At 47.4% G+C, this 23,423-nt stretch overlaps 1 protein-coding gene across 3 annotated transcripts; it reads right to left on the bottom strand.

Annotated features, from left to right (window-relative positions):
* Positions 1-394: 394 nt before the first annotated feature.
* Positions 395-23,265, bottom strand: noctb (nocturnin b). Of its 3 annotated transcripts, none has more exons than XM_071408217.1 (4): positions 22,617-23,265; positions 2,357-2,662; positions 1,865-2,196; positions 395-1,611 (listed from the first exon to the last, which is right to left on the bottom strand). In XM_071408217.1, the coding sequence occupies exons 1-4, from the start codon at positions 22,948-22,950 to the stop codon at positions 1,066-1,068; spliced, it is 1,518 nt and encodes a 505-aa protein (XP_071264318.1). In that variant the 5' UTR covers positions 22,951-23,265; the 3' UTR covers positions 395-1,065. The 3 variants fall into 3 exon arrangements, with proteins under 3 accessions (XP_071264318.1, XP_071264320.1, XP_071264321.1); XM_071408219.1 differs by lacking the exon at positions 22,617-23,265 and adding an exon at positions 21,614-21,735; XM_071408220.1 differs by lacking the exon at positions 22,617-23,265 and adding an exon at positions 5,906-6,064.
* Positions 23,266-23,423: the final 158 nt, after the last annotated feature.

Raw genomic sequence — 23,423 nt, 5'->3', positions numbered from 1 at the left:
TTGGTTGCAGGGATTCTGTTTTTAAACAGTTCCATTCAGCATTTATCCACCAGGGTTTAACTAGTTGAATGGGTGTCAACAGACTGACTATTCACCACTCGTCTGACAAACGACTGTAATTCAGTGTGTAGATGAGTACAGAAGTCTAGTAGCTCCGGTGGTTGCAGTATGTTACCATTTAATCAGAGTTATAGGTTCCATCCCCACAAGCAGCAGACTTCTAGACGTTACTATGTCGTAGTTAATATCCACATTTCACTTGCTGGTGATGAGGGTTAACTGTAGTTATAAATGGGTTGTTCCACAACTTACCACCAGGGGGCCTTGGATGGCATTTAAACTGGTGAGGTAGAAAGTGATTTATAATGCCTAGAACACCAGCACAGAGACAAAGAATGGCAGATTATTTTATTGCACATAGGCTGACAGCTTGAATATAAAACTCCTGTCCTGCATGGAAAGTATTCAGACACCTTTACATTATTCTAAAATGTATTACTTTTCATCAATCTACACACAATACCCTGTAATGACAAAGCAAAAACAGGTTAAGACATTTTTGCAAATTAAAAACATAATTCCATAAGTATTCAGACCCTTTACTCATTACTTCGTTGAAGCACCTTTGGCAGTGATTACAGCCTTGAGTCTGACGCTACAAGCTTGGCACACCTCTATTTGGGGAGTTTCTTCTCTGCAGATCCTCTCAAGCTCTGTCAGGTTGGATGGGGAGCGTCGCTGCCCAGGACAAGTATAGTTGAATAGTACAAACAGCAGGTAGGGTGCAATCCTCAGTGTCAGAGGTACAACAACACCTATACTGTAGACAGGCACCATAGAGCCTAGTTTCAGCAGTCTACTCCTCTCGGTCTCTCCTTCATTCAGAGTGTTTTAGTCCATGAAAAGTAAGCTCACACCAAGCGGGTAGTTCCCTTCCTTCCTGTTCTCCAGTCATCATACCCCAGAGAGATGGGTTCGGACTCGGAGGGATAATGTTGCTTCTGTTCCCTCGTTCCGTCACTCCATCCCTCGTTCCGTCACTCCATCCCTCGTTCCATTGAATTGTCAATCAAAAGTGTCCATGTGATCCTCCTGCTTTTTAAAGCTGAAGTCACACACCAGCGAGAGGTGATCGGAGGGGTAGTTGTACGACGGAAGCCTGTTAGGGCCAATCTGTTCCTCTGTAGGCATATCCAACACGGCGTCCACGCTGAACGCTTCTCTAGAGTACCAGATATAATCCAATGTGGTACAACATTCTCCCGTCGGCCGGATCTTCCACGTGGTGTAGGCCGGTTCCGAAAGCCCGTCCCGGCTTAACCGTTTATAGGCCGAGTCAAGGATCAACGGTGACGAGGCGAAACGTTGGTAGACGTCCTCGGAAGGCACAGCGTTGAAGTCCCCGCAGACAAGGAGAGGGGTGTCTGGGACGATGCCTGTGGGACCCGAAGGACCCCCTGGTGATTGGGTGAGGGTGGTGAGGTTCCGGAGAAGGTCGGAACCCTGGGCACTACGGAGACATTCCCAGCCGCTCCGGGCTTTGAGGTGCGTCACGGCAACACACAGCCGCCGGCCTGTCACCCTGCACCGCAGCGTCGTGACGACAGCCACCTGTAGGGAAGACAATTGCATAAAACAGTTAAGGGTTACGTTCCAGTCTGTATTTTTAACAATCTACACAAACAGTAGCTGTCCAGGAGGAGGGTTGACCACTTTTGCCTGTTATAAAATAGGATCCTGTTGGAATCCTTCATTCCTTGAGGTAATCTCTGTGCTTGGAAATCAGAGTTTCCATCATATTACGGTCAGACCAGTGATTACCTCAAGGAAGAAAGGACATTTAAACTAGCTTAGTTTTACAAACCTGGTTGGTGGGTATTAAAACAGCACACAGCCGGACATTCACACTATCCACCAAGTCAAACCGGGCTTCATCATAGAACAGAGCACACCCATCCGGCCCGTTGTTGCCCTCCACATCCAAGCATGGAGACCAGGGCTTGGGGCAGAAGTTGCCGCGGTAACCCAGGCCGGCCAGGATTGGCTGGAAGGTGTCGTAGTAGTGGTCGACTTCCTGTAGACACAGGATGTGAGGTCGGTAGGTGAGGATCTCTTCTAGGATGAGGTATTTACGCTCTGCCCAGTTCAGGGCTTCCAGGGGACAGTTGACGAAACTGTCCATCCCTTCACCTAGAGCTGGAGGGAGAGAGAGAATTCATCTGTCAATCTATCCATCTCACTGTCCTTGATGCCAATTAAAATGAGCAATAATATACCATTTAATAACCCTGAATGAGATGAAACGTTCATGATTATATTTGCTAAAGAAAGGCTACAATAAAGAAAACGTATTTACCTTGAGCCAGTATGTTCCACTGCATAACCCTGATGGTCCTCTGGGTGGCACTGTTGTCCACTTCCTCCCCGGGGGAGATGAAGGCTCTGAGGAGGCGAGGAGGCCTGTCCCGTAGAGCCTCCTCACACTCCCTCAGCAGCTCCAGGGGGTCCGCGGGGTACTCCGGGGGAGAGTGACACCCCTGTGAGGGGGAGGGGTGCTGGGGGTCCTGGTGATGGGCCAGCGGGGTGGTAGTGGTGCTGTTGTTGACTAGGGTCTGGGTCAGGGAGCTGTAGAGTCTACTGGCACCACTGCCCATTGGACAGACTGGAGAGAGACAGAGAGAGGGTGTAGGGAGATAGAAAACATTGTAGGAGTTGAGTTACAACGGTCATATGATATTTTACAGGACGCTTTAATCCAATACCAAGTTCCAAACTATTTTAACCACAACTCTCAGTGATCCCCACAACATAGAACCACAAAGGACCAACAAGGGTAGCCCGAGGTTGATTCCAGCCCAGAAATAGGTGTCAGTCTCTGGGGAGAAGTCCTGCGAACCCTGGGCCTCACTCCCCACGTGCCTGGTTCCTCACACTGTAACAGGGCCTAGTGTTGTACTGATCCATGTTTACTGCTGTAGCAACACCAGCTTTTCCCTACACACTGATCTTAGGTCAGTTTTACCTCCAGCCCTTTATGGTTAAGGATTTGGGGAAGCTGATCCTAGATCTGTGCTTAAGGGTGACATTTATCCTCTCTCTCAATTCAGGGAGGATCCGACCAACCAAAACACACTAACCTAATCCCCTTGGTCAATCAGGAGTAAGTTCAAAAGGCGAGATTGTGGTTGTTGCCAGGTGAAGGGGTAAAGGTCACCTATTGACTAGTCACTTGACTTGGAACACAGAACATATTGACAACCCAGGCCTTTTTGTTTTCTACCTAAAATGTGTTTTTCATAGAAAACTATCTGAGTAGGACATCTATGGGACTATCAGACGGTGTGTGTTTCACAGAAAACTATCTGAGTAGGACATCTATGGGTGGACTATCAGACGGTGTGTGTTTCACAGAAAACTATCTGAGTAGGACATCTATGGGTGGACTATCGGACGGTGTGTGTTTCACAGAAAACTATCTGAGTAGGACATCTATGGGTGGACTATCAGACGGTGTGTGTTTCATAGAAAACTATCTGAGTAGGACATCTATGGGTGGACTATCGGACGGTGTGTGGTTTAGTTCATGAGCGGATACAGAAAGACTGCTTGTTAGCTGGTTCTGACTGCCAAAGCTGTCTGCTGAGTGTTACCTTGTCCTGGGACAACAACAGTGGCTCTGTGTGCTCTGAGTGAGTGAGTGAGTGAGTGTGTGTGTGTGTGTCATCTCTGGTTTCAGCCAGTCAGTGTACATGTGTGTTTCCTTCCTCCAAAGTGTGTTCTTCTGGCTCCGTCTCTCTCCACGTTCAGTCGGTCATTATGTGTGTATGTGTACTATTTATTTCTCTGCTGTCAGCTTGTGTGTCCGTTCCTCTTTGCTCTCTCTCAACTAGTCACATGCACCAGTGACCCTTTAGCCCAGTTTGTAGTGACTGTGTGTGTGTGAGATAAACATGAGTATCAGCTGACTGTGTTCCTCTTTTTGCCCTCTCTGGACACATGAACCAGTCAGGATCAGTTTCTAGTAGGACTACATCTCCCAGCTCTCACACGGACCAGGCAAGGCTCAGTTTCTAGTAGGACTACATCTCCCAGCTCTCACATGGACCAGGCAAGGCTCAGTTTCTAGTAGGACTACATCTCCCAGCTCTCACATGGACAGGCAAGGCTCAGTTTCTAGTAGGACTACATCTCCCAGCTCTCACATGGACAGGCAAGGCTCAGTTTCTAGTAGGACTACATCTCCCAGCTCTCACATGGACAGGCAAGGCTCAGTTTCTAGTAGGACTACATCTCCCAGCTCTCACATGGACAGGCAAGGCTCAGTTTCTAGTAGGACTACATCTCCCAGCTCTCGGTCTAATGGCAGGCCCATATGTCCTGCCGACCTCACTCTGGCCCATATGTCCTGCCGACCTCACACTGGCCCATATGTCCTGCCGACCTCACTGCCGACCTCACACTGGCCCATATGCCCTGCCGACCTCACTCTGGCCCATATGCCCTGCCGACCTCACTCTGGCCCATATGCCCTGCCGACCTCACTCTGGCCCATATGCCCTGCCGACCTCACTCTGGCCCATATGCCCTGCCGACCTCACTCTGGCCCATATGACCTGCCGACCTCACTCTGGCCCATATGTCCTGCCGACCTCACTCTGGCCCATATGTCCTGCCGACCTCACTCTGGCCCATATGCCCTGCCGACCTCACACTGGCCCATATGCCCTGCCGACCTCACTCTGGCCCATATGCCCTGCCGACCTCACTCTGGCCCATATGACCTGCCGACCTCACTCTGGCCCATATGCCCTGCCGACCTCACTCTGGCCCATATGCCCTGCCGACCTCACTCTGGCCCATATGCCCTGCCGACCTCACTCTGGCCCATATGCCCTGCCGACCTCACTCTGGCCCATATGTCCTGCCGACCTCACACTGGCCCATATGTCCTGCCGACCTCACACTGGCCCATATGTCCTGCCGACTTCACTCTGGCCCATATGTCCTGAGGACACAGCACATGGCCCATATGTCCTGAGGACACAGCACATGTCCCTATCTGTTGCTCTGAGACCAGGACATGGCTGTTTACCAGGGTGTGATGACCAGGTGCATGGTTTGAACCGGTGCTATGGTAACCAGGTTGGTAACCAGGTCGGTAACCAGGTCAGACACAGTGATGGCATAAAGGTAGGGTTTTGCTCTTAAACAAATACTACACGTCGGTCTCCATTTTCAGTGTGTGTGTCGGTCGCTGACAAATGAACCACATGCATCATATGGATATTTTCCAACAGGATCCCTTATCTCTGACTCCTTATCTAAACACTCCTTATCTAAACACATCTGAATCACTACTGCACCTCGTTCTGAATGAATTGCAGCTCTGAAGACTCATTCCAGAAAGACAACAGAGCCCACACACATAGAGATGTCGCTAGCAGACCAGTCCCTTGTTTCACCTCAACAGTGACCAAGACAACGGTGTGCTTCTTAACCTACATAAACAACTCTGTGTTGACCCACTAGGGGCCCTAGCAAAGTCTGACCTTATTGGGTGAAATAGAACACCCCTCCCCCCAACAACTCCCCCCTCAACCAAACAAGGATCAGACTACAACTTAAAACACCACACTACCCGTTCTACCAAACATTAGGATATACACAACAATATGAAGGAGAATTCATCTATTACATTACAACAACCAGTAGCTCAAATCAGTTGAATAAACACCGGTGATACTTGCAAGCGCAGTGTACTGGTTTTTCCTTTCAATTTACTGTCAGATAATTCCCACGCAGCTGCAACAAGTCACCTCAGACGTAAGAGAGCATTTCCCATTACAACGACCAATATACACCTGCTAACATAAGAGTTTAATAAAGATACCACAGTCATGCTCACCCATAGTTTCCATCATTATAGTCTCTTGCCTCCTCGTATATCTGACTGACAGTCTTGAGAAAGAACGGTCTGTAAAATGGTGCTCAACTTCTGATAACGGTTGACAAACACTTGGTCTCTCGTCAAGTGTGTGAGAGACGTACTCAGTGTGTTTCTGAGTGAGCTCAATGTTCACTACACCTTATAACCCGTAGGGAGGGAGGGAGAGGGAGCGAGAGAGGAGAGAGGGAGCAGAGAGAGAGCGAGAGGGAGCGGAGGGAGGGAGCGAGAGGGAGTGACGACAGCAGTCCATATGAGGCGTCACTACAGATCATGTGTTTGGGGACAGGATGTAATGCTGCACAATCTCAACCGCTGATTCACACACACAGGGTGCGTTCTGGTATAAACAGACTACACATAGGGAGGGTTATTTCACCACACACACACACACGGTTTGTGGTTTGGTTCATGATTACAGAGTTAGTGGAATCAATGCCAGTCATTAGCAAACAGCCACATCAGCGTCACACACAGTTCCTCAATACGTCCATAGATAGAAAGGTGACATGAGACGTCCACAGACCTGTTGTATCTGCTCATGTTCCTGACCACAGACCTGTTGTATCTGCTCATGTTCCTGACCACAGACCTGTTGTATCTGCTCATGTTCCTGACCACAGACCTGTTGTATCTGCTCATGTTCCTGACCACAGACCTGTTGTATCTGCTCATGTTCCTGACCACAGATGACGTAGGAAAAACACATTTAGTCATGCATTTCCTCATTACATTTTTCCACCTCATATCATGTGTAACTGTCCTATCCTCTCCTATCGTGTGTAACTGTCCCATCCTCTCCTATCGTGTGTAACTGTCCTATCCTCTCCTATCGTGTGTAACTGTCCCATCCTCTCCTATCGTGTGTAACTGTCCTATCCTCTCCTATCGTGTGTAACTGTCCTATCCTCTCCTATCGTGTCTAACTGTCCTATCCTCTCCTATCATGTGTAACTGTCCTATCCTCTCCTATCGTGTGTAACTGTCCTATCCTCTCCTATCGTGTGTAACTGTCCTATCCTCTCCTATCATGTGTAACTGTCCTATCCTCTCCTATCGTGTCTAACTGTCCTATCCTCTCCTATCATGTGTAACTGTCCTATCATCTCCTATCGTGTGTAACTGTCCTATCCTCTCCTATCGTGTGTAACTGTCCTATCCTCTCCTATCGTGTCTAACTGTCCTATCATGTGTAACTGTCCTATCCTCTCCTATCGTGTCTAACTGTCCTATCCTCTCCTATCATGTGTAACTGTCCTATCCTCTCCTATCACGTGTAACTGTCCTATCCTCTCCTATCGTGTGTAACTGTCCTACTCTCCTATCGTGTCTAACTGTCCTATCCTCTCCTATCATGTGTAACTGTCCTATCCTCTCCTATCATGTGTAACTGTCCTATCCTCTCCTATCATGTGTAACTGTCCTATCCTCTCCTATCGTGTGTAACTGTCCTATCCTCTCCTATCGTGTGTAACTGTCCTATCCTCTCCTATCATGTGTAACTGTCCTATCCTCTCCTATCGTGTGTAACTGTCCTATCCTCTCCTATCATGTGTAACTGTCCTATCCTCTCCTATCGTGTCTAACTGTCCTATCCTCTCCTATCATGTGTAACTGTCCTATCATCTCCTATCGTGTGTAACTGTCCTATCCTCTCCTATCGTGTGTAACTGTCCTATCCTCTCCTATCGTGTCTAACTGTCCTATCATGTGTAACTGTCCTATCCTCTCCTATCGTGTCTAACTGTCCTATCCTCTCCTATCATGTGTAACTGTCCTATCCTCTCCTATCACGTGTAACTGTCCTATCCTCTCCTATCGTGTGTAACTGTCCTACTCTCCTATCGTGTCTAACTGTCCTATCCTCTCCTATCGTGTAACTGTCCTATCCTCTCCTATCATGTGTAACTGTCCTATCATCTCCTATCGTGTGTAACTGTCCTATCCTCTCCTATCGTGTGTAACTGTCCTATCCTCTCCTATCGTGTCTAACTGTCCTATCATGTGTAACTGTCCTATCCTCTCCTATCGTGTCTAACTGTCCTATCCTCTCCTATCATGTGTAACTGTCCTATCCTCTCCTATCACGTGTAACTGTCCTATCCTCTCCTATCGTGTGTAACTGTCCTACTCTCCTATCGTGTCTAACTGTCCTATCCTCTCCTATCATGTGTAACTGTCCTATCCTCTCCTATCATGTGTAACTGTCCTATCCTCTCCTATCATGTGTAACTGTCCTATCCTCTCCTATCGTGTGTAACTGTCCTATCCTCTCCTATCGTGTGTAACTGTCCTATCCTCTCCTATCATGTGTAACTGTCCTATCCTCTCCTATCGTGTCTAACTGTCCTATCCTCTCCTATCATGTGTAACTGTCCTATCATCTCCTATCGTGTGTAACTGTCCTATCCTCTCCTATCGTGTGTAACTGTCCTATCCTCTCCTATCGTGTCTAACTGTCCTATCATCTCCTATCATGTGTAACTGTCCTATCCTCTCCTATCGTGTCTAACTGTCCTATCCTCTCCTATCATGTGTAACTGTCCTATCCTCTCCTATCACGTGTAACTGTCCTATCCTCTCCTATCGTGTGTAACTGTCCTACTCTCCTATCGTGTCTAACTGTCCTATCCTCTCCTATCATGTGTAACTGTCCTATCCTCTCCTATCATGTGTAACTGTCCTATCCTCTCCTATCGTGTCTAACTGTCCTATCCTCTCCTATCATGTGTAACTGTCCTATCATCTCCTATCGTGTGTAACTGTCCTATCCTCTCCTATCGTGTGTAACTGTCCTATCCTCTCCTATCGTGTCTAACTGTCCTATCATCTCCTATCATGTGTAACTGTCCTATCCTCTCCTATCGTGTCTAACTGTCCTATCCTCTCCTATCATGTGTAACTGTCCTATCCTCTCCTATCACGTGTAACTGTCCTATCCTCTCCTATCGTGTGTAACTGTCCTACTCTCCTATCGTGTCTAACTGTCCTATCCTCTCCTATCATGTGTAACTGTCCTATCCTCTCCTATCATGTCTAACTGTCCTATCCTCTCCTATCGTGTGTAACTGTCCTCCTCTCCTATCGTGTGTAACTGTCCTATCCTCTCCTATCGTGTGTAACTGTCCTATCCTCTCCTATCGTGTGTAACTGTCCTCCTCTCCTATCATGTGTAACTGTCCTATCGTGTGTAACTGTCCTATCCTCTCCTATCGTGTGTAACTGTCCTCCTCTCCTATCATGTGTAACTGTCCTATCCTCTCCTATCGTGTGTAACTGTCCTATCCTCTCCTATCATGTGTAACTGTCCTCCTCTCCTATCATGTGTAACTGTCCTATCCTCTCCTATCATGTGTAACTGTCCTATCCTCTCCTATCATGTGTAACTGTCCTCCTCTCCTATCATGTGTAACTGTCCTATCCTCTCCTATCGTGTGTAACTGTCCTCCTCTCCTATCGTGTGTAACTGTCCTATCCTCTCCTATCGTGTGTAACTGTCCTATCCTCTCCTATCATGTGTAACTGTCCTCCTCTCCTATCATGTGTAACTGTCCTATCCTCTCATGTGTAACTGTCCTATCCTCTCCTATCATGTGTAACTGTCCTATCCTCTCCTATCATGTGTAACTGTCCTATCCTCTCCTATAGTGTGTAACTGTCCTATCCTCTCCTATCATGTGTAACTGTCCTCCTCTCCTATCATGTGTAACTGTCCTATCCTCTCCTATCATGTGTAACTGTCCTATCCTCTCCTATCATGTCTAACTGTCCTATCCTCTCCTATCATGTCTAACTGTCCTGTCCTCTCCTATCACGTGTAACTGTCCTATCCTCTCCTATCGTGTGTAACTGTCCTATCGTGTGTAACTGTCCTCCTCTTCTATCGTGTGTAACTGTCCTATCCTCTCCTATCGTGTGTAACTGTCCTATCCTCTCCTATCGTGTGTAACTGTCCTCCTCTTCTATCGTGTGTAACTGTCCTATCCTCTCCTATCGTGTGTAACTGTCCTATCGTGTGTAACTGTCCTATCCTCTCCTATTGTGTGTAACTGTCCTATCCTCTCCTATCGTGTGTTTACTGTCCTATCGTGTGTAACTGTCCTATTCTCTCCTATCGTGTGTTTACTGTCCTATCGTGTGTAACTGTCCTATCCTCTCCTATCGTGTGTAACTGTCCTATCCTCTCCTATCGTGTGTTTACTGTCCTATCGTGTGTAACTGTCCTATCCTCTCCTATCGTGTGTTTACTGTCCTATCGTGTGTAACTGTCCTATCCTCTCCTATCGTGTGTAACTGTCCTATCCTCTCCTATCGTGTGTAACTGTCCTATCATGTGTAACTGTCCTATCCTCTCCTATCGTGTAACTGTCCCCTCCTATCATGTATAACTGTCCTCTCCTATCGTGTGTTTACTGTATATACGGTGTAAATTCTTCTGTCTATTTTGTCTATTGCCGGCAGCAGCATTTCACCAAGCCAGATGGTATCAAGGGGATTCTGATATGGAGGCCTACATGTGACAATGAATCAATGTTACTAAAAACAAGTCATGTTTTGCTCTCCACTGACTCATGTAATATTTCATAGGAATTGAGAAAGAAGAAGAATTAAATATATACAGACAGGTCTGCACAAATGCATAGAGGACTGGTTTCCCCAGACACGTATTAAGCCCATATCATTGGGCCTTTAAGACTAAAAAGCATGAATGGAGAATCTCCATTCAAAGTGCTTTAAAGAAAGGCCCAGTGCAGTCAATTCTGTTTTGTATCATATTGTACAACAGCTGGTGAAACTAACATTGTAAAATTCTGAAAGAATGTGATCAGTGTTATTTCCACGTTAACAAACACCCACCCGTAGCACACGTTCCAGCAAGTATATCTCACTGGTCATCCCCAAATCCAGCACCTAATTTGGCCGCCATTCCTTCCAGTTCTCTGCTGCCAATGACTGGAACGAACTGCAAAAATCGCTGAAGCTGGAAACTTATATTTCCCTCACTAACTTTAAACATCAGCTATCTGAGCAGCTAACCGATCGCTGCAGCTGTACATAGTCCATCTGTAAATAGCCCACCCAATCTTCCTACCTCATCCCCATATTGTTTTTATTTACTTTTCTGCTCTTTTTCACACCAGGATCACTACTTACACATCATCATCTGCTCATCTATCACTCCAGTGTTAATCTTCTAAAATTGTAATTACTTTGCTACTATGGCCTATTTATTGCCTTACCTCCTCACGCCATTTGCACAGACTGTATATAGACTTTCTTTTTTTCCTATTCTGTTATTGACTGTACGCTTGTTTATTCCATGTGTAACTCTGTGTTACTGGCCAACCTGGTGAAATAAAGGTGAAATAGATTAAATAATAAAAATCGCTGCTGGTTGAAAATACAATCTACACAGAACCTTCTAAACAGCAGGTTTCAGCTTGCCTGGTGACATCACCAGTATAAGTTAATAGACCAATAACAAAGAGTTCCATACCTCTCTGCCAATAAAAAGGTAGTATTCAAGTTACAAATCCCTCCCATTAGCTCCCAGGCAGTCTCAGAGCGCTCCCAGGCAGTCTCAGCAATACTCCCGGGCAGTCTCAGCAATACTCCCGGGCAGTCTCAGCAATACTCCCGGGCAGTCTCAGCAATACTCCCGGGCAGTCTCAGCAATACTCCCGGGCAGTCTCAGCAATACTCCCGGGCAGTCTCAGCAATACTCCCGGGCAGTCTCAGCAATACTCCCGGGCAGTCTCAGCAATACTCCCGGGCAGTCTCAGCAATACTCCCGGGCAGTCTCAGCAATACTCCCGGGCAGTCTCAGCAATACTCCCGGGCAGTCTCAGCAATACTCCTGCTTGAGACATTTTTTTTAGGGGAAAACAAACTATTTTTGTTTGTTTTTGACCATTTTAATGGACAACTATTACAGTAAGGAACTTAACTGTTATCCAGAAAGGATTTGATATTAGAATGATAACGGCTTCGTTGGGCCTTTAAGTCCAGGACTAGGTTTAATATGTGTCCGGGAAACCAGCCCAGAGTGTATAGGGATTGATTTGGGACTGGGCAGCTGTGTTCAGGATATGACCAACAACCACATTGACCTACTACAATGACTGTATGGATTTTTCATGTGTGTCCATGATGCAGTTTTTCAGATGTTGTGTTAACGGAGAGAGGGCATATCAGAGCAGTAGACAGACAGACAGACAGACAGAAGGGCATATCAGAGCAGTAGACAGACAGATATGCCCTTCTCTCTCAGAGCAGACAGACAGTGTGAGAAGGGCACATCAGAGAAGCAGAGGGGATGGAACACACAGTACACTGCCAGGGTGGAAATGTCAATGTGTCACGCACGGATAAAGTGACACTGTCTGAGTGAACCTCTCTCTGAGACGGTGTCTGTGTACTGTGTGTGTGTACTGTGTGTGTGTGTACTGTGTACGAGAGAGAGTACATACCTATGTGTCCTTCACTCAAATGCCAAACAACTTTCCACTGGCTTACCTGCTCATGTCATATCTATACCACAATAGACCAATTAACTCATATATATACACACACAGTTGAAGTCGGAAGTTCACATACACACCATAGCCAAATACATTTAAACTCAGTTTCACAATTCCTGACATTTAATCCTAGTAAAAATCCCTGTTTTAGGTCAGTTAGTCAGGTCAGATCTGCACTTTTCGCACCAAAGTACGTTCATCTCTAGGAGACAGAACACGTCTCCTTCCTGAGCGGTATGATGGCTGCATGGTCCCATGGTGTTTATACTTGCGTACTATTGTTTGTACAGATGAACGTAATGGAATATCTACATAGGCGTACAGAGGCCCATTATCAGCAACCATCACTCCTGTGTTCCAATGGCACGTTGTGTTAGCGAATCCAAGTTTATAATTTTAAAAGGCTAATTGATCATTAGAAAAACCTTTTGCAATTATGTTAGCACAGCTGAAAACTGTTGTCCTGATTAAAGAAGCAATACAACTGGCCTTCTTTAGACTAGTTGAGTAGCTGGAGCATCAGCATTTGTGGGTTCGATTACAGGCTCAAAATGGCCAGAAACAAATTACTTTCTTCTGAAACTCGTCAGTCTAATCTTGTTCTGAGAAATTAAGACTTTTCCATGCGAGAAATTGACAAGAACCTGAAGATCTTGAATAACGCTGTGTACTATTCCCTTCACAGAACAGTGCAAACTGGCTCTAACCAGAATAGAAAGAGGAGTGGGAGGCCCCGGTGCACAACTGAGCAAGAGGACAAGTACATTAGAGTGTCTAGTTTGAGAAACAGACGCCTCACAAAGTCCTCAACTGGCAGCTTCATTAAGTATACCCGCAAAACACATCAGCATCAACAGTGAAGAGGTGACTCCGGGATGCTGGCCTTCTAGGCAGAGTTCCTCTGTCCAGTCTCAATGTGAACTGTGAAGAGGTGACTCCGGGATGCTGGCCTTCTAGGCAGAGTTACTCTGTCCAGTGTCTGTGTTCTTTTTGCCCATCTTAATCTTTTCTTTTTATTGGCCAGTCTGAGATATGTCTTTTTCTTTGCAACTCTGCCTAGAAGGACCGCATCTATGAGTCACCTCGTCACTGTTGACGTTGAGACTGGTGTTTGGCGGGTATACTTAATGAAGCTGCCAGTTAACTAGACTACAAACATACAACTAGCTCTAGACTACACCCATCTATACCACTAGACCCTAGATATAGCTAGACTACACCCATCTATACCACTAGGCCCTAGATATAACTACACCCATCTATACCACTAGACCCAAGATAACTAGACTACACCCATCTATACCCCTAGACTACACCCATCTATACTACTAGACTCTAGATATAACTAGACTACACCCATCTATACCCCTAGACTACACCCATCTAAACCACTAGGCTCTAGATATAACTAGACTACACCCATCTATACCACTAGGCCCTAGATATAACTAGACTACACCCATCTCCACCACTAGGACCTAGATATAACTAGACTACACCCATCTATACCCCTATACTACACCCATCTATACCACTAGACTACACCCATCTATACCACTAGGCCCTAGATATAACTAGACTACACCCATCTATACCCCTAGACTACACCCATCTATACCACTAGACTACACCCATCTACACCACTAGACTACACCCATCTATACCACTAGACTACACCCATCTACACCACTAGACTAGACCCATCTACACCACTAGACTAGACCCATCTATACCACTAGACCCAAGATATAACTAGACTACACCCATCTATACCCCTAGACTACACCCATATATACCACTAGACTCTAGATATAACTAGACTACACCCATCTATACCCCTATACTACACCCATCTATACCACTAGACTACACCCATCTATACCACTAGGCCCTAGATATAACTAGACTACACCCATCTATACCCCTAGACTACACCCATCTATACCACTAGACTACACCCATCTATACCACTAGGCCCTAGATATAGCTAGACTACACCCATCTGTACCACTAGACTACACCCATCTATACCACTAGACTACACCCATCTGTACCACTAGACTACACCCATCTATACCACTAGACTACACCCATCTATACCACTAGACTACACCCATCTATACCACTAGGCCCTAGATATAGCTAGACTACACCCATCTGTACCACTAGACTCTAGATATAACTAGACTACACCCATCTATACCCCTATACTACACCCATCTATACCACTAGACTACACCCATCTATACCACTAGGCCCTAGATATAACTAGACTACACCCATCTATACCCCTAGACTACACCCATCTATACCACTAGACTACACCCATCTATACCACTAGACTACACCCATCTACACCACTAGACTACACCCATCTATACCACTAGGCCCTAGATATAGCTAGACTACACCCATCTGTACCACTAGACTACACCCATCTATACCACTAGACTACACCCATCTGTACCACTAGACTACACCCATCTATACCACTAGACTACACCCATCTATACCACTAGACTACACCCATCTATACCACTAGGCCCTAGATATAGCTAGACTACACCCATCTGTACCACTAGACTACACCCATCTGTACCACTAGACTACACCCATCTGTACCACTAGACTACACCCATCTGTACCACTAGACTACACCCATCTGTACCACTAGACTACACCCATCTGTACCACTAGACTACACCCATCTATACCACTAGACTACACCCATCTATACCACTAGACTACACCCATCTGTACCACTAGACTACACCCATCTGTACCACTAGACTACACCCATCTGTACCACTAGACTACACCCATCTGTACCACTAGACTACACCCATCTGTACCACTAGACTACACCCATCTGTACCACTAGACTACACCCATCTATACCACTAGACTACACCCATCTATACCACTAGGCCCTAGATATAGCTAGACTACACCCATCTGTACCACTAGACTACACCCATCTATACCACTAGACTACACCCATCTGTACCACTAGACTACACCCATCTGTCCCACTAGACTACACCCATCTGTCCCACTAGACTACACCCATCTATACCACTAGACTACACCCATCTGTCCCACTAGACTACACCCATCTATACCACTAGACTACACCCATCTGTACCACTAGACTACACCCATCTGTACCACTAGACTACACCCATCTGTACCACTAGACTACACCCATCTATACCACACCCATCTAGACCACTAGACTACACCCATATAGACAACTAGACTACACCCATCTGTACCACTAGACTACACCCATCTAGACCACACCCATCGGTACCACTAGACTACACCCATCTGTACCACTAGACTACACCCATCTGCACCACTAGACTACACCCATCTGCACCACTAGACTACACCCATCTGTCCCACTAGACTACACCCATCTGTCCCACTAGACTACACCCATCTGTACCACTAGACTACACCCATCTGTACCACTAGACTACACCCATCTATACCACAGGACTACACCCATCTATACCACTAGACTACACCCATCTGTACCACTAGACTACACCCATCTGTACCACTAGACTACACCCATCTATACCACTAGACTACACCCATCTGTACCACTAGACTACACCCATCTGTACCACTAGACTACACCCATCTGTACCACTAGACTACACCCATCTGTACCACTAGACTACACCCATCTATACCACTAGACTACACCCATCTAGACTACACCCATCTATACCACTAGGCCCTAGATATAGCTAGACTACACCCATCTGTACCACTAGACTACACCCATCTGTACCACTAGACTACACCCATCTGTCCCACTAGACTACACCCATCTGTCCCACTAGACTACACCCATCTATACCACTAGACTACACCCATCTGTCCCACTAGACTACACCCATCTGTACCACTAGACTACACCCATCTGTACCACTAGACTACACCCATCTGTACCACTAGACTACACCCATCTATACCACACCCATCTAGACCACTAGACTACACCCATATAGACAACTAGACTACACCCATCTGTACCACTAGACTACACCCATCGGTACCACTAGACTACACCCATCTGTACCACTAGACTACACCCATCGGTACCACTAGACTACACCCATCGGTACCACTAGACTACACCCATCGGTACCACTAGACTACACCCATCTATACCACTAGACTACACCCATCTGTCCCACTAGACTACACCCATCTGTCCCACTAGACTACACCCATCTGTACCACTAGACTACACCCATCTGTCCCACTAGACTACACCCATCTAGACCACTAGACTACACCCATCGGTACCACTAGACTACACCCATCGGTACCACTAGACTACACCCATCTGTACCACTAGACTACACCCATCTACACCACTAGACTACACCCATCTATACCACTAGACTACACCCATCTGTACCACTAGACTACACCCATCTGTACCACTAGACTACACCCATCTACACCACTAGACTACACCCATCTATACCACTAGACTACACCCATCTAGACCACTAGACTACACCCATCTGTACCACTAGACTACACCCATCTATACCACTAGACTACACCCATCTACACCACTAGACTACCCCCATCTATACCACTAGACTACACCCATCTGTACCACTAGACTACACCCATCTGTACCACTAGACTACACCCATCTGTCCCACTAGACTACACCCATCTGTCCCACTAGACTACACCCATCTGTCCCACTAGACTACACCCATCGGTACCACTAGACTACACCCATCTGTACCACTAGACTACACCCATCTACACCACTAGACTACACCCATCTGTACCACTAGACTACACCCATCTGTACCACTAGACTACACCCATCTGTACCACTAGACTACACCCATCTGTACCACTAGACTACACCCATCTGTACCACTAGACTACACCCATCTATACCACTAGACTACACCCATCTATACCACTAGACTACACCCATCTATACCACTAGACTACACCCATCTGTACCACTAGACTACACCCATCTGTACCACTAGACTACGCCCATCTATACCACTAGACTACACCCATCTATACCACTAGACCCTAGATAAAACTAGACTATACCCTTAGGCCCAAACGTTGGCTGGCCATATAAATTATGGTTAACACTGATACTGCTTGACTGCCCACACAGAACTCAATGTTTTTTGTAATGACACGTGACAGATAATTAACAGTTCCCAAAGCCACTCTACAAATCATGACAACCAGCCGGCCAGGCAACCTAGAGGTAATACTAGGTCTGTCCATCTCACACCAGGTCTCGTACCTACAGAGAACAGGATGTCAGTCTATGAAGGATGTCTTAGCTGTTCCATCCATTGTCTACAAAACAAACATTCCGGCTATCCTGTAGAATTCCAGAATAGAGCACTGCAGGGAATGTCTAATGAAATCAAATGCACTCCAACATTCTACAATACAGGTTTCCAAAACATAACCACTACAGAAGTATTAAAACATAGCTAATCCTCTACTATATTACACAACAGCTGCCTCAGATTGACACAGACATGGTGTGTGTCATCGCCTAGCTCTGGTTAAACAGGCAGGCTTGAACAGGCCTGGTACTAACTGGGAGGGAACCATAATATGTGCTGATTACTCAACTGTTATATAGCCCTCTATAAAAGGACCAGAGCCAACAGGAGGCTGGGTATCAACCCGGTAACACAGCTGGCAGGTCTCTACTGGAGCACGGTGAGGGACGGGCCCAGTAACGCAGCTGGCAGGTCTCTACTGGAGCACGGTGAGGGACGGGCCCAGTAACGCAGCTAGCAGGTCTCTACTGGAGCACGGTGAGGGACGGGCCCAGTAACGCAGCTAGCAGGTCTCTACTGGAGCACGGTGAGGGACGGGCCCAGTAACGCAGCTAGCAGGTCTCTACTGGAGCACGGTGAGGGACGGGCCCAGTAACACAGCTGGCAGGTCTCTACTGGAGCACGGTGAGGGACGGGCCCAGTACCACAGCTAGCAGGTCTCTACTGGAGCACGGTGAGGGACGGGCCCAGTAACACAGCTAGCAGGTCTCTACTGGAGCACGGTGAGGGACGGGCCCAGTAACACAGCTAGCAGGTCTCTACTGGAGCACGGTGAGGGACGGGCCCAGTAACGCAGCTAGCAGGTCTCTACTGGAGCACGGTGAGGGACGGGCCCAGTAACACAGCTAGCAGGTCTCTACTGGAGCACGGTGAGGGACGGGCCCAGTAACACAGCTGGCAGGTCTCTACTGGAGCACGGTGAGGGACGGGCCCAGTAACACAGCTAGCAGGTCTCTACTGGAGCACGGTGAGGGACGGGCCCAGTAACACAGCTAGCAGGTCTCTACTGGAGCACGGTGAGGGACGGGCCCAGTAACACAGCTGGTAGGTCTCTACTGGAGCACGGTGAGGGACGGGCCCAGTAACACAGCTGGCAGGTCTCTACTGGAGCACGGTGAGGGACGGGCCCAGTAACACAGCTGGCAGGTCTCTACTGGAGCACGGTGAGGGACGGGCCCAGTAACACAGCTAGCAGGTCTCTACTGGAGCACGGTGAGGGACGGGCCCAGTAACACAGCTAGCAGGTCTCTACTGGAGCACGGTGAGGGACGGGCCCAGTAACACAGCTAGCAGGTCTCTACTGGAGCTCGGTGAGGGACGGGCCCAGTAACACAGCTAGCAGGTCTCTACTGGAGCACGGTGAGGGACGGGCCCAGTAACACAGCTAGCAGGTCTCTACTGGAGCACGGTGAGGGACGGGTCCAGTAACACAGCTAGCAGGTCTCTACTGGAGCACGGTGAGGGACAAGCCCAGTAACACAGCTGGCAGGTCTCTACTGGAGCACGGTGAGGGACGGGCCCAGTAACACAGCTCTCTACTGGAGCACGGTGAGGGACGGGCCCAGTAACACAGCTGGCAGGTCTCTACTGGAGCACGGTGAGGGAAGGGCCCAGTAACACAGCTAGCAGGTCTCTACTGGAGCACGGTGAGGGACGGGCCCAGTAACACAGCTAGCAGGTCTCTACTGGAGCACGGTGAGGGACGGGCCCAGTAACACAGCTAGCAGGTCTCTACTGGAGCACGGTGAGGGACGGGCCCAGTAACACAGCTAGCAGGTCTCTACTGGAGCACGGTGAGGGACGGGCCCAGTAACACAGCTAGCAGGTCTCTACTGGAGCACGGTGAGGGACGGGCCCAGTAACACAGCTAGCAGGTCTCTACTGGAGCACGGTGAGGGACGGGCCCAGTAACACAGCTCTCTACTGGAGCACGGTGAGGGACGGGCCCAGTAACACAGCTAGCAGGTCTCTACTGGAGCACGGTGAGGGACGGGCCCAGTAACACAGCTAGCAGGTCTCTACTGGAGCACAGTGAGGGACGGGCCCAGTAACACAGCTGGCAGGTCTCTACTGGAGCACGGTGAGGGACGGGCCCAGTAACACAGCTAGCAGGTCTCTACTGGAGCACGGTGAGGGACGGGCCCAGTAACACAGCTAGCAGGTTTCTACTGGAGCACGGTGAGGGACGGGCCCAGTAACACAGCTAGCAGGTCTCTACTGGAGCACGGTGAGGGACGGGCCCAGTAACACAGCTAGCGGGTCTCTACTAGAGCACGGTGAGGGACTGGGCGATGGGTGATCTAGACATCTGCCAGATCGGCCTCCTCCAGCGTTTCCACTGGGTGATCTAGACATCTGCCAGATCGGCCTCCTCCAGCATTTCCACTGGGTGATCTAGACATCCGCCAGATCGGCCTCCTACAGCGTTTCCACTGGGTGATCATCTACTAGATCATGGAAGGGATTTGCTCGTGGCTAAAATGATTGTTAGTTAGGTCGGCCACACTATAAAGGGGCAGAGCCTACAACAGTGTTGCAACTAATGGGTTCTATCTCTAGAAAACTAAATTAAACGGGGCGGTTTCCCGGACACTAATAAAGCCTAGTCCTGGACTAAAAAGCACAGGACCACTTTAAGCCGTACACTCCACAGAGCTGGGCTTTACGGAAGAGTGGCCCGAAGAAAATCCATTGCTTAAAGAAAATAAATAAGCAAACACGTTTGGTGTTCACCAAGAGGCATGTGGGAGACTCCCCAAACATGTGGAACAAGGTATTCTGGTCATGAGACTAAAATTGAGCTTTTTTGGCAATCTAGGAAAATGCTATGTCTGGCGCAAACCCAACACCTCTCATCACCCCGAGAACACCATCATCAAGTGAAGGATGGTAGTGGCAGCATCATGCTGTGGGGATATTTTTCCCATCGGCAGGTACTGGGAAACTGGTCAGAATTGAAGGAATGATGGTCGGCGCTAAATACAGGGAAATTCTTAAGGGAAACCTGTTTCAGTCTTCCAGAGATTTGAGACTGTGACGGAGGTTCACCTTCCAGCAGGACAATGACCCTAAGCATTCTGCTAAAGCAACACTCGAGTGGTTTAAGGGGAAACATTTAAATGTCTTGGAATGGCCTAGTCAAAGCCCAGACCTCAATCCAATTGAGAATCTGTGGTATGACTTAAAGATTGTTGTACACTAGCGGAACCCATCCAACTTGAAGGCGCTGGAGAAGTTTTGCCTTGAAGAATGGGCAGAAATCCCAATGGCTAGATGTGCCAAGCTTATAGATACATACCCCAAGAGAATTGCAGCTGTAATTGCTGCAAAAAAGTGGCTCAAAGTATTGACTTTGAGGGGTGCACGCTCAAGTTCAGTTTTTGTCTTATTTCTTTCACAAAACATATTTTGCATCTTCACAGTGGTAGGCATGTTGTGTAAATCAAAGTGATACAACCCCCCCCAAAAAAATATATTTTAATTCCAGGTTGTAAGGCAGCAATATAGGAAAAATGCAAAGGGGGTGAATACTTTCCCCAGCCACTGTACATCAAACAACTCATCATATAACATAATCTTACCCACAATCCCCAGAGAGAGAATAAAACAGTTTGCTTGAGAGTAGGGTATTATTACATAACTGTTCCAGAGCGCGAAAGAGAGTTGAGCACTTCAAAAACATGGTTAGAATCCTGGTAGACAGGCTACTGTTGAAACGTTCTTTAAAACATGGTTAGAATCCTGGTAGACAGGCTACTGTTGAAACGTTATCTTACCAGACTGGAGCTATCGTTGCTGCTGTATATCCTCAGCAGATTCCCTGTGTGCGCGTTTCTTACTCCTGCCGTGCTGTGTGTGTAACCGTGTGGTGTGTGTGGAGAAGCGTGGTAGCGCTGTGCTTTTCAACAGCTGCACTACAAGGTCATTAGAATGAGTCAGTGTGAAAACATCGGTTCTACTGCCACCTACCGGTGAACTGGAGAAACAGCAGCTATATAAATGCCATTTAGGTATGTTGGCGCAGGGCCAGAGCAAAAGCCTCCACACGCAAAGGTGAGGTAGAGAACCAGGGATAGCCTTTTCAAATCGGAGGCTGTGCTGGATGGATGTCTGCTTTTTCTACAGCCCTTCTCTAACATACCTGACCCAAATCTATGAATCAAGCTCCTGGTGTTAGAGTAGGGCTGGAGCAAAAGCCTGCAGTTGCTGTCTGAAAGGCGGAGGAGAGCCTTTGAAGTAATGCCAGCGCTTTGGTGGTTAAATAATCGGAATGACTTTTGGAATTTGTGGAACAAACATACACATTCCCAACTTGCATAAATGGAGGCATTTATGTATATAGAATATTCTTAGAGTTTAAGCGAGATGACCCCTGATACAATACCACTGACATGAATCATAACATTGTTGCATTTTCTTATGATGCTTTTAGAGTAGTGTCAGCCCAAAGAAATGTTACCAAATGTTCGCTTCTCTCAACAACAGCGCAATTAACTATATTGTAGTGACTTGAACCCAACACTTAGCGACCTCGTCAAGAGGTTTGGACCTCTTTGCGTAACGGTTTTGATTTGATTTGACGTGGTTTCGAGTCTCAGTCGGGGCCACCCCCCGAATTTGCTACAGTATCTAAGTTACACCTTTACAAGATGCCCGTCTTGAAATCAGGAAGAGAACATTTCAAACGTTAGCATTAGTCTTGGATAGTTAAGAGTAGATACACAATGTATCTGACTCGTTGAGTTATCGTGCTGTACAATTGTTACAAAACCAACTCACCGGCTATGGAATCTGCGAAGCATTTCTGCCATGTTTGGATCTCATGTTTCTTCGGTTTATTGTTAAGATTACCGATGTGTGTCACCGAATAATAAGGAGAACCGGCCCGTGAATTCAGCAACCCCGGGTTCCTCACGAGCATGCCGTGGGTGGACGCACAGAATGCCGGTAACTCTTTAGGCAGCGTCAGTAGACTACTTGACAGTCGTGACGCCGCAGGACTTTGATGATACATGGCGATTGCAGCGTTTGCCGGTGGTGGTTCCATCTCTTTTTCACCGGGGCTTTGCCCACCTGTGGGGTAATTACCGTTTAGCTCCCTGTGTGCGTGCATGTCGCGGATCGGATTACCGGTTAAAAGGTATTCAAAAACGATGTTAACTTCTCTTTAGTCGTCTTGAGCCTTGTGAGAATGGGCAAAAAGCGAAACCTAAATTCTCCACCTTCAGAAAAAGGACACTTCCAGTCACTCTTTCGTAACTAGGGACTCCGCTTCTCCTTTCGTAATAATAGCAAGTCCTGCCAAGCAGGTTTGGGTGTCACTGAGTACAGAGGTTTTGTAACCACTTCTCATTCTGGAAGCAACATTACTCTCTTTACACTGGCAACCATGTAGAACGCACATCGTGGTAGTTGTGAAACGTCAAGGAATACAATTACATTTTAAATCCCTAAAAATAAATACTGCATGGGTCTTAGTTTAATTTGCTTCCGCCTCGATCACACCGACAGTGTTTGCATTTTGGTACACCATAAGTACCTTCGTGTCCAATGGAACGTTGCGTTTGCCTTGCAGTGCGTTCTCTG

This window comes from Salvelinus alpinus, chromosome 6 (assembly GCF_045679555.1).
Source record: "Salvelinus alpinus chromosome 6, SLU_Salpinus.1, whole genome shotgun sequence".
NCBI lineage: Eukaryota > Metazoa > Chordata > Actinopteri > Salmoniformes > Salmonidae > Salvelinus > Salvelinus alpinus.
Note: the sequence above shows the minus strand (reverse complement) of the source record. Positions and strands in the feature narration are given on the sequence as shown.

What these genes read in the sequence shown, in the direction of transcription:
- noctb (XM_071408217.1), bottom strand. Translation starts at nt 22,950, where the DNA reads ATGCACGCACACAGGGAGCTAAACGGTAATTACCCCACAGGTGGGCAA. An exon ending in GTGGAACATACTGGCTCAAG is followed by an intron (nt 2,197 to 2,356) that starts GTAAATACGTTT and finishes CTCTCCCTCCAG; the next exon opens with CTCTAGGTGAAGGGATGGAC. An exon ending in TTTTAATACCCACCAACCAG is followed by an intron (nt 1,612 to 1,864) that starts GTTTGTAAAACT and finishes TCTTCCCTACAG; the next exon opens with GTGGCTGTCGTCACGACGCT.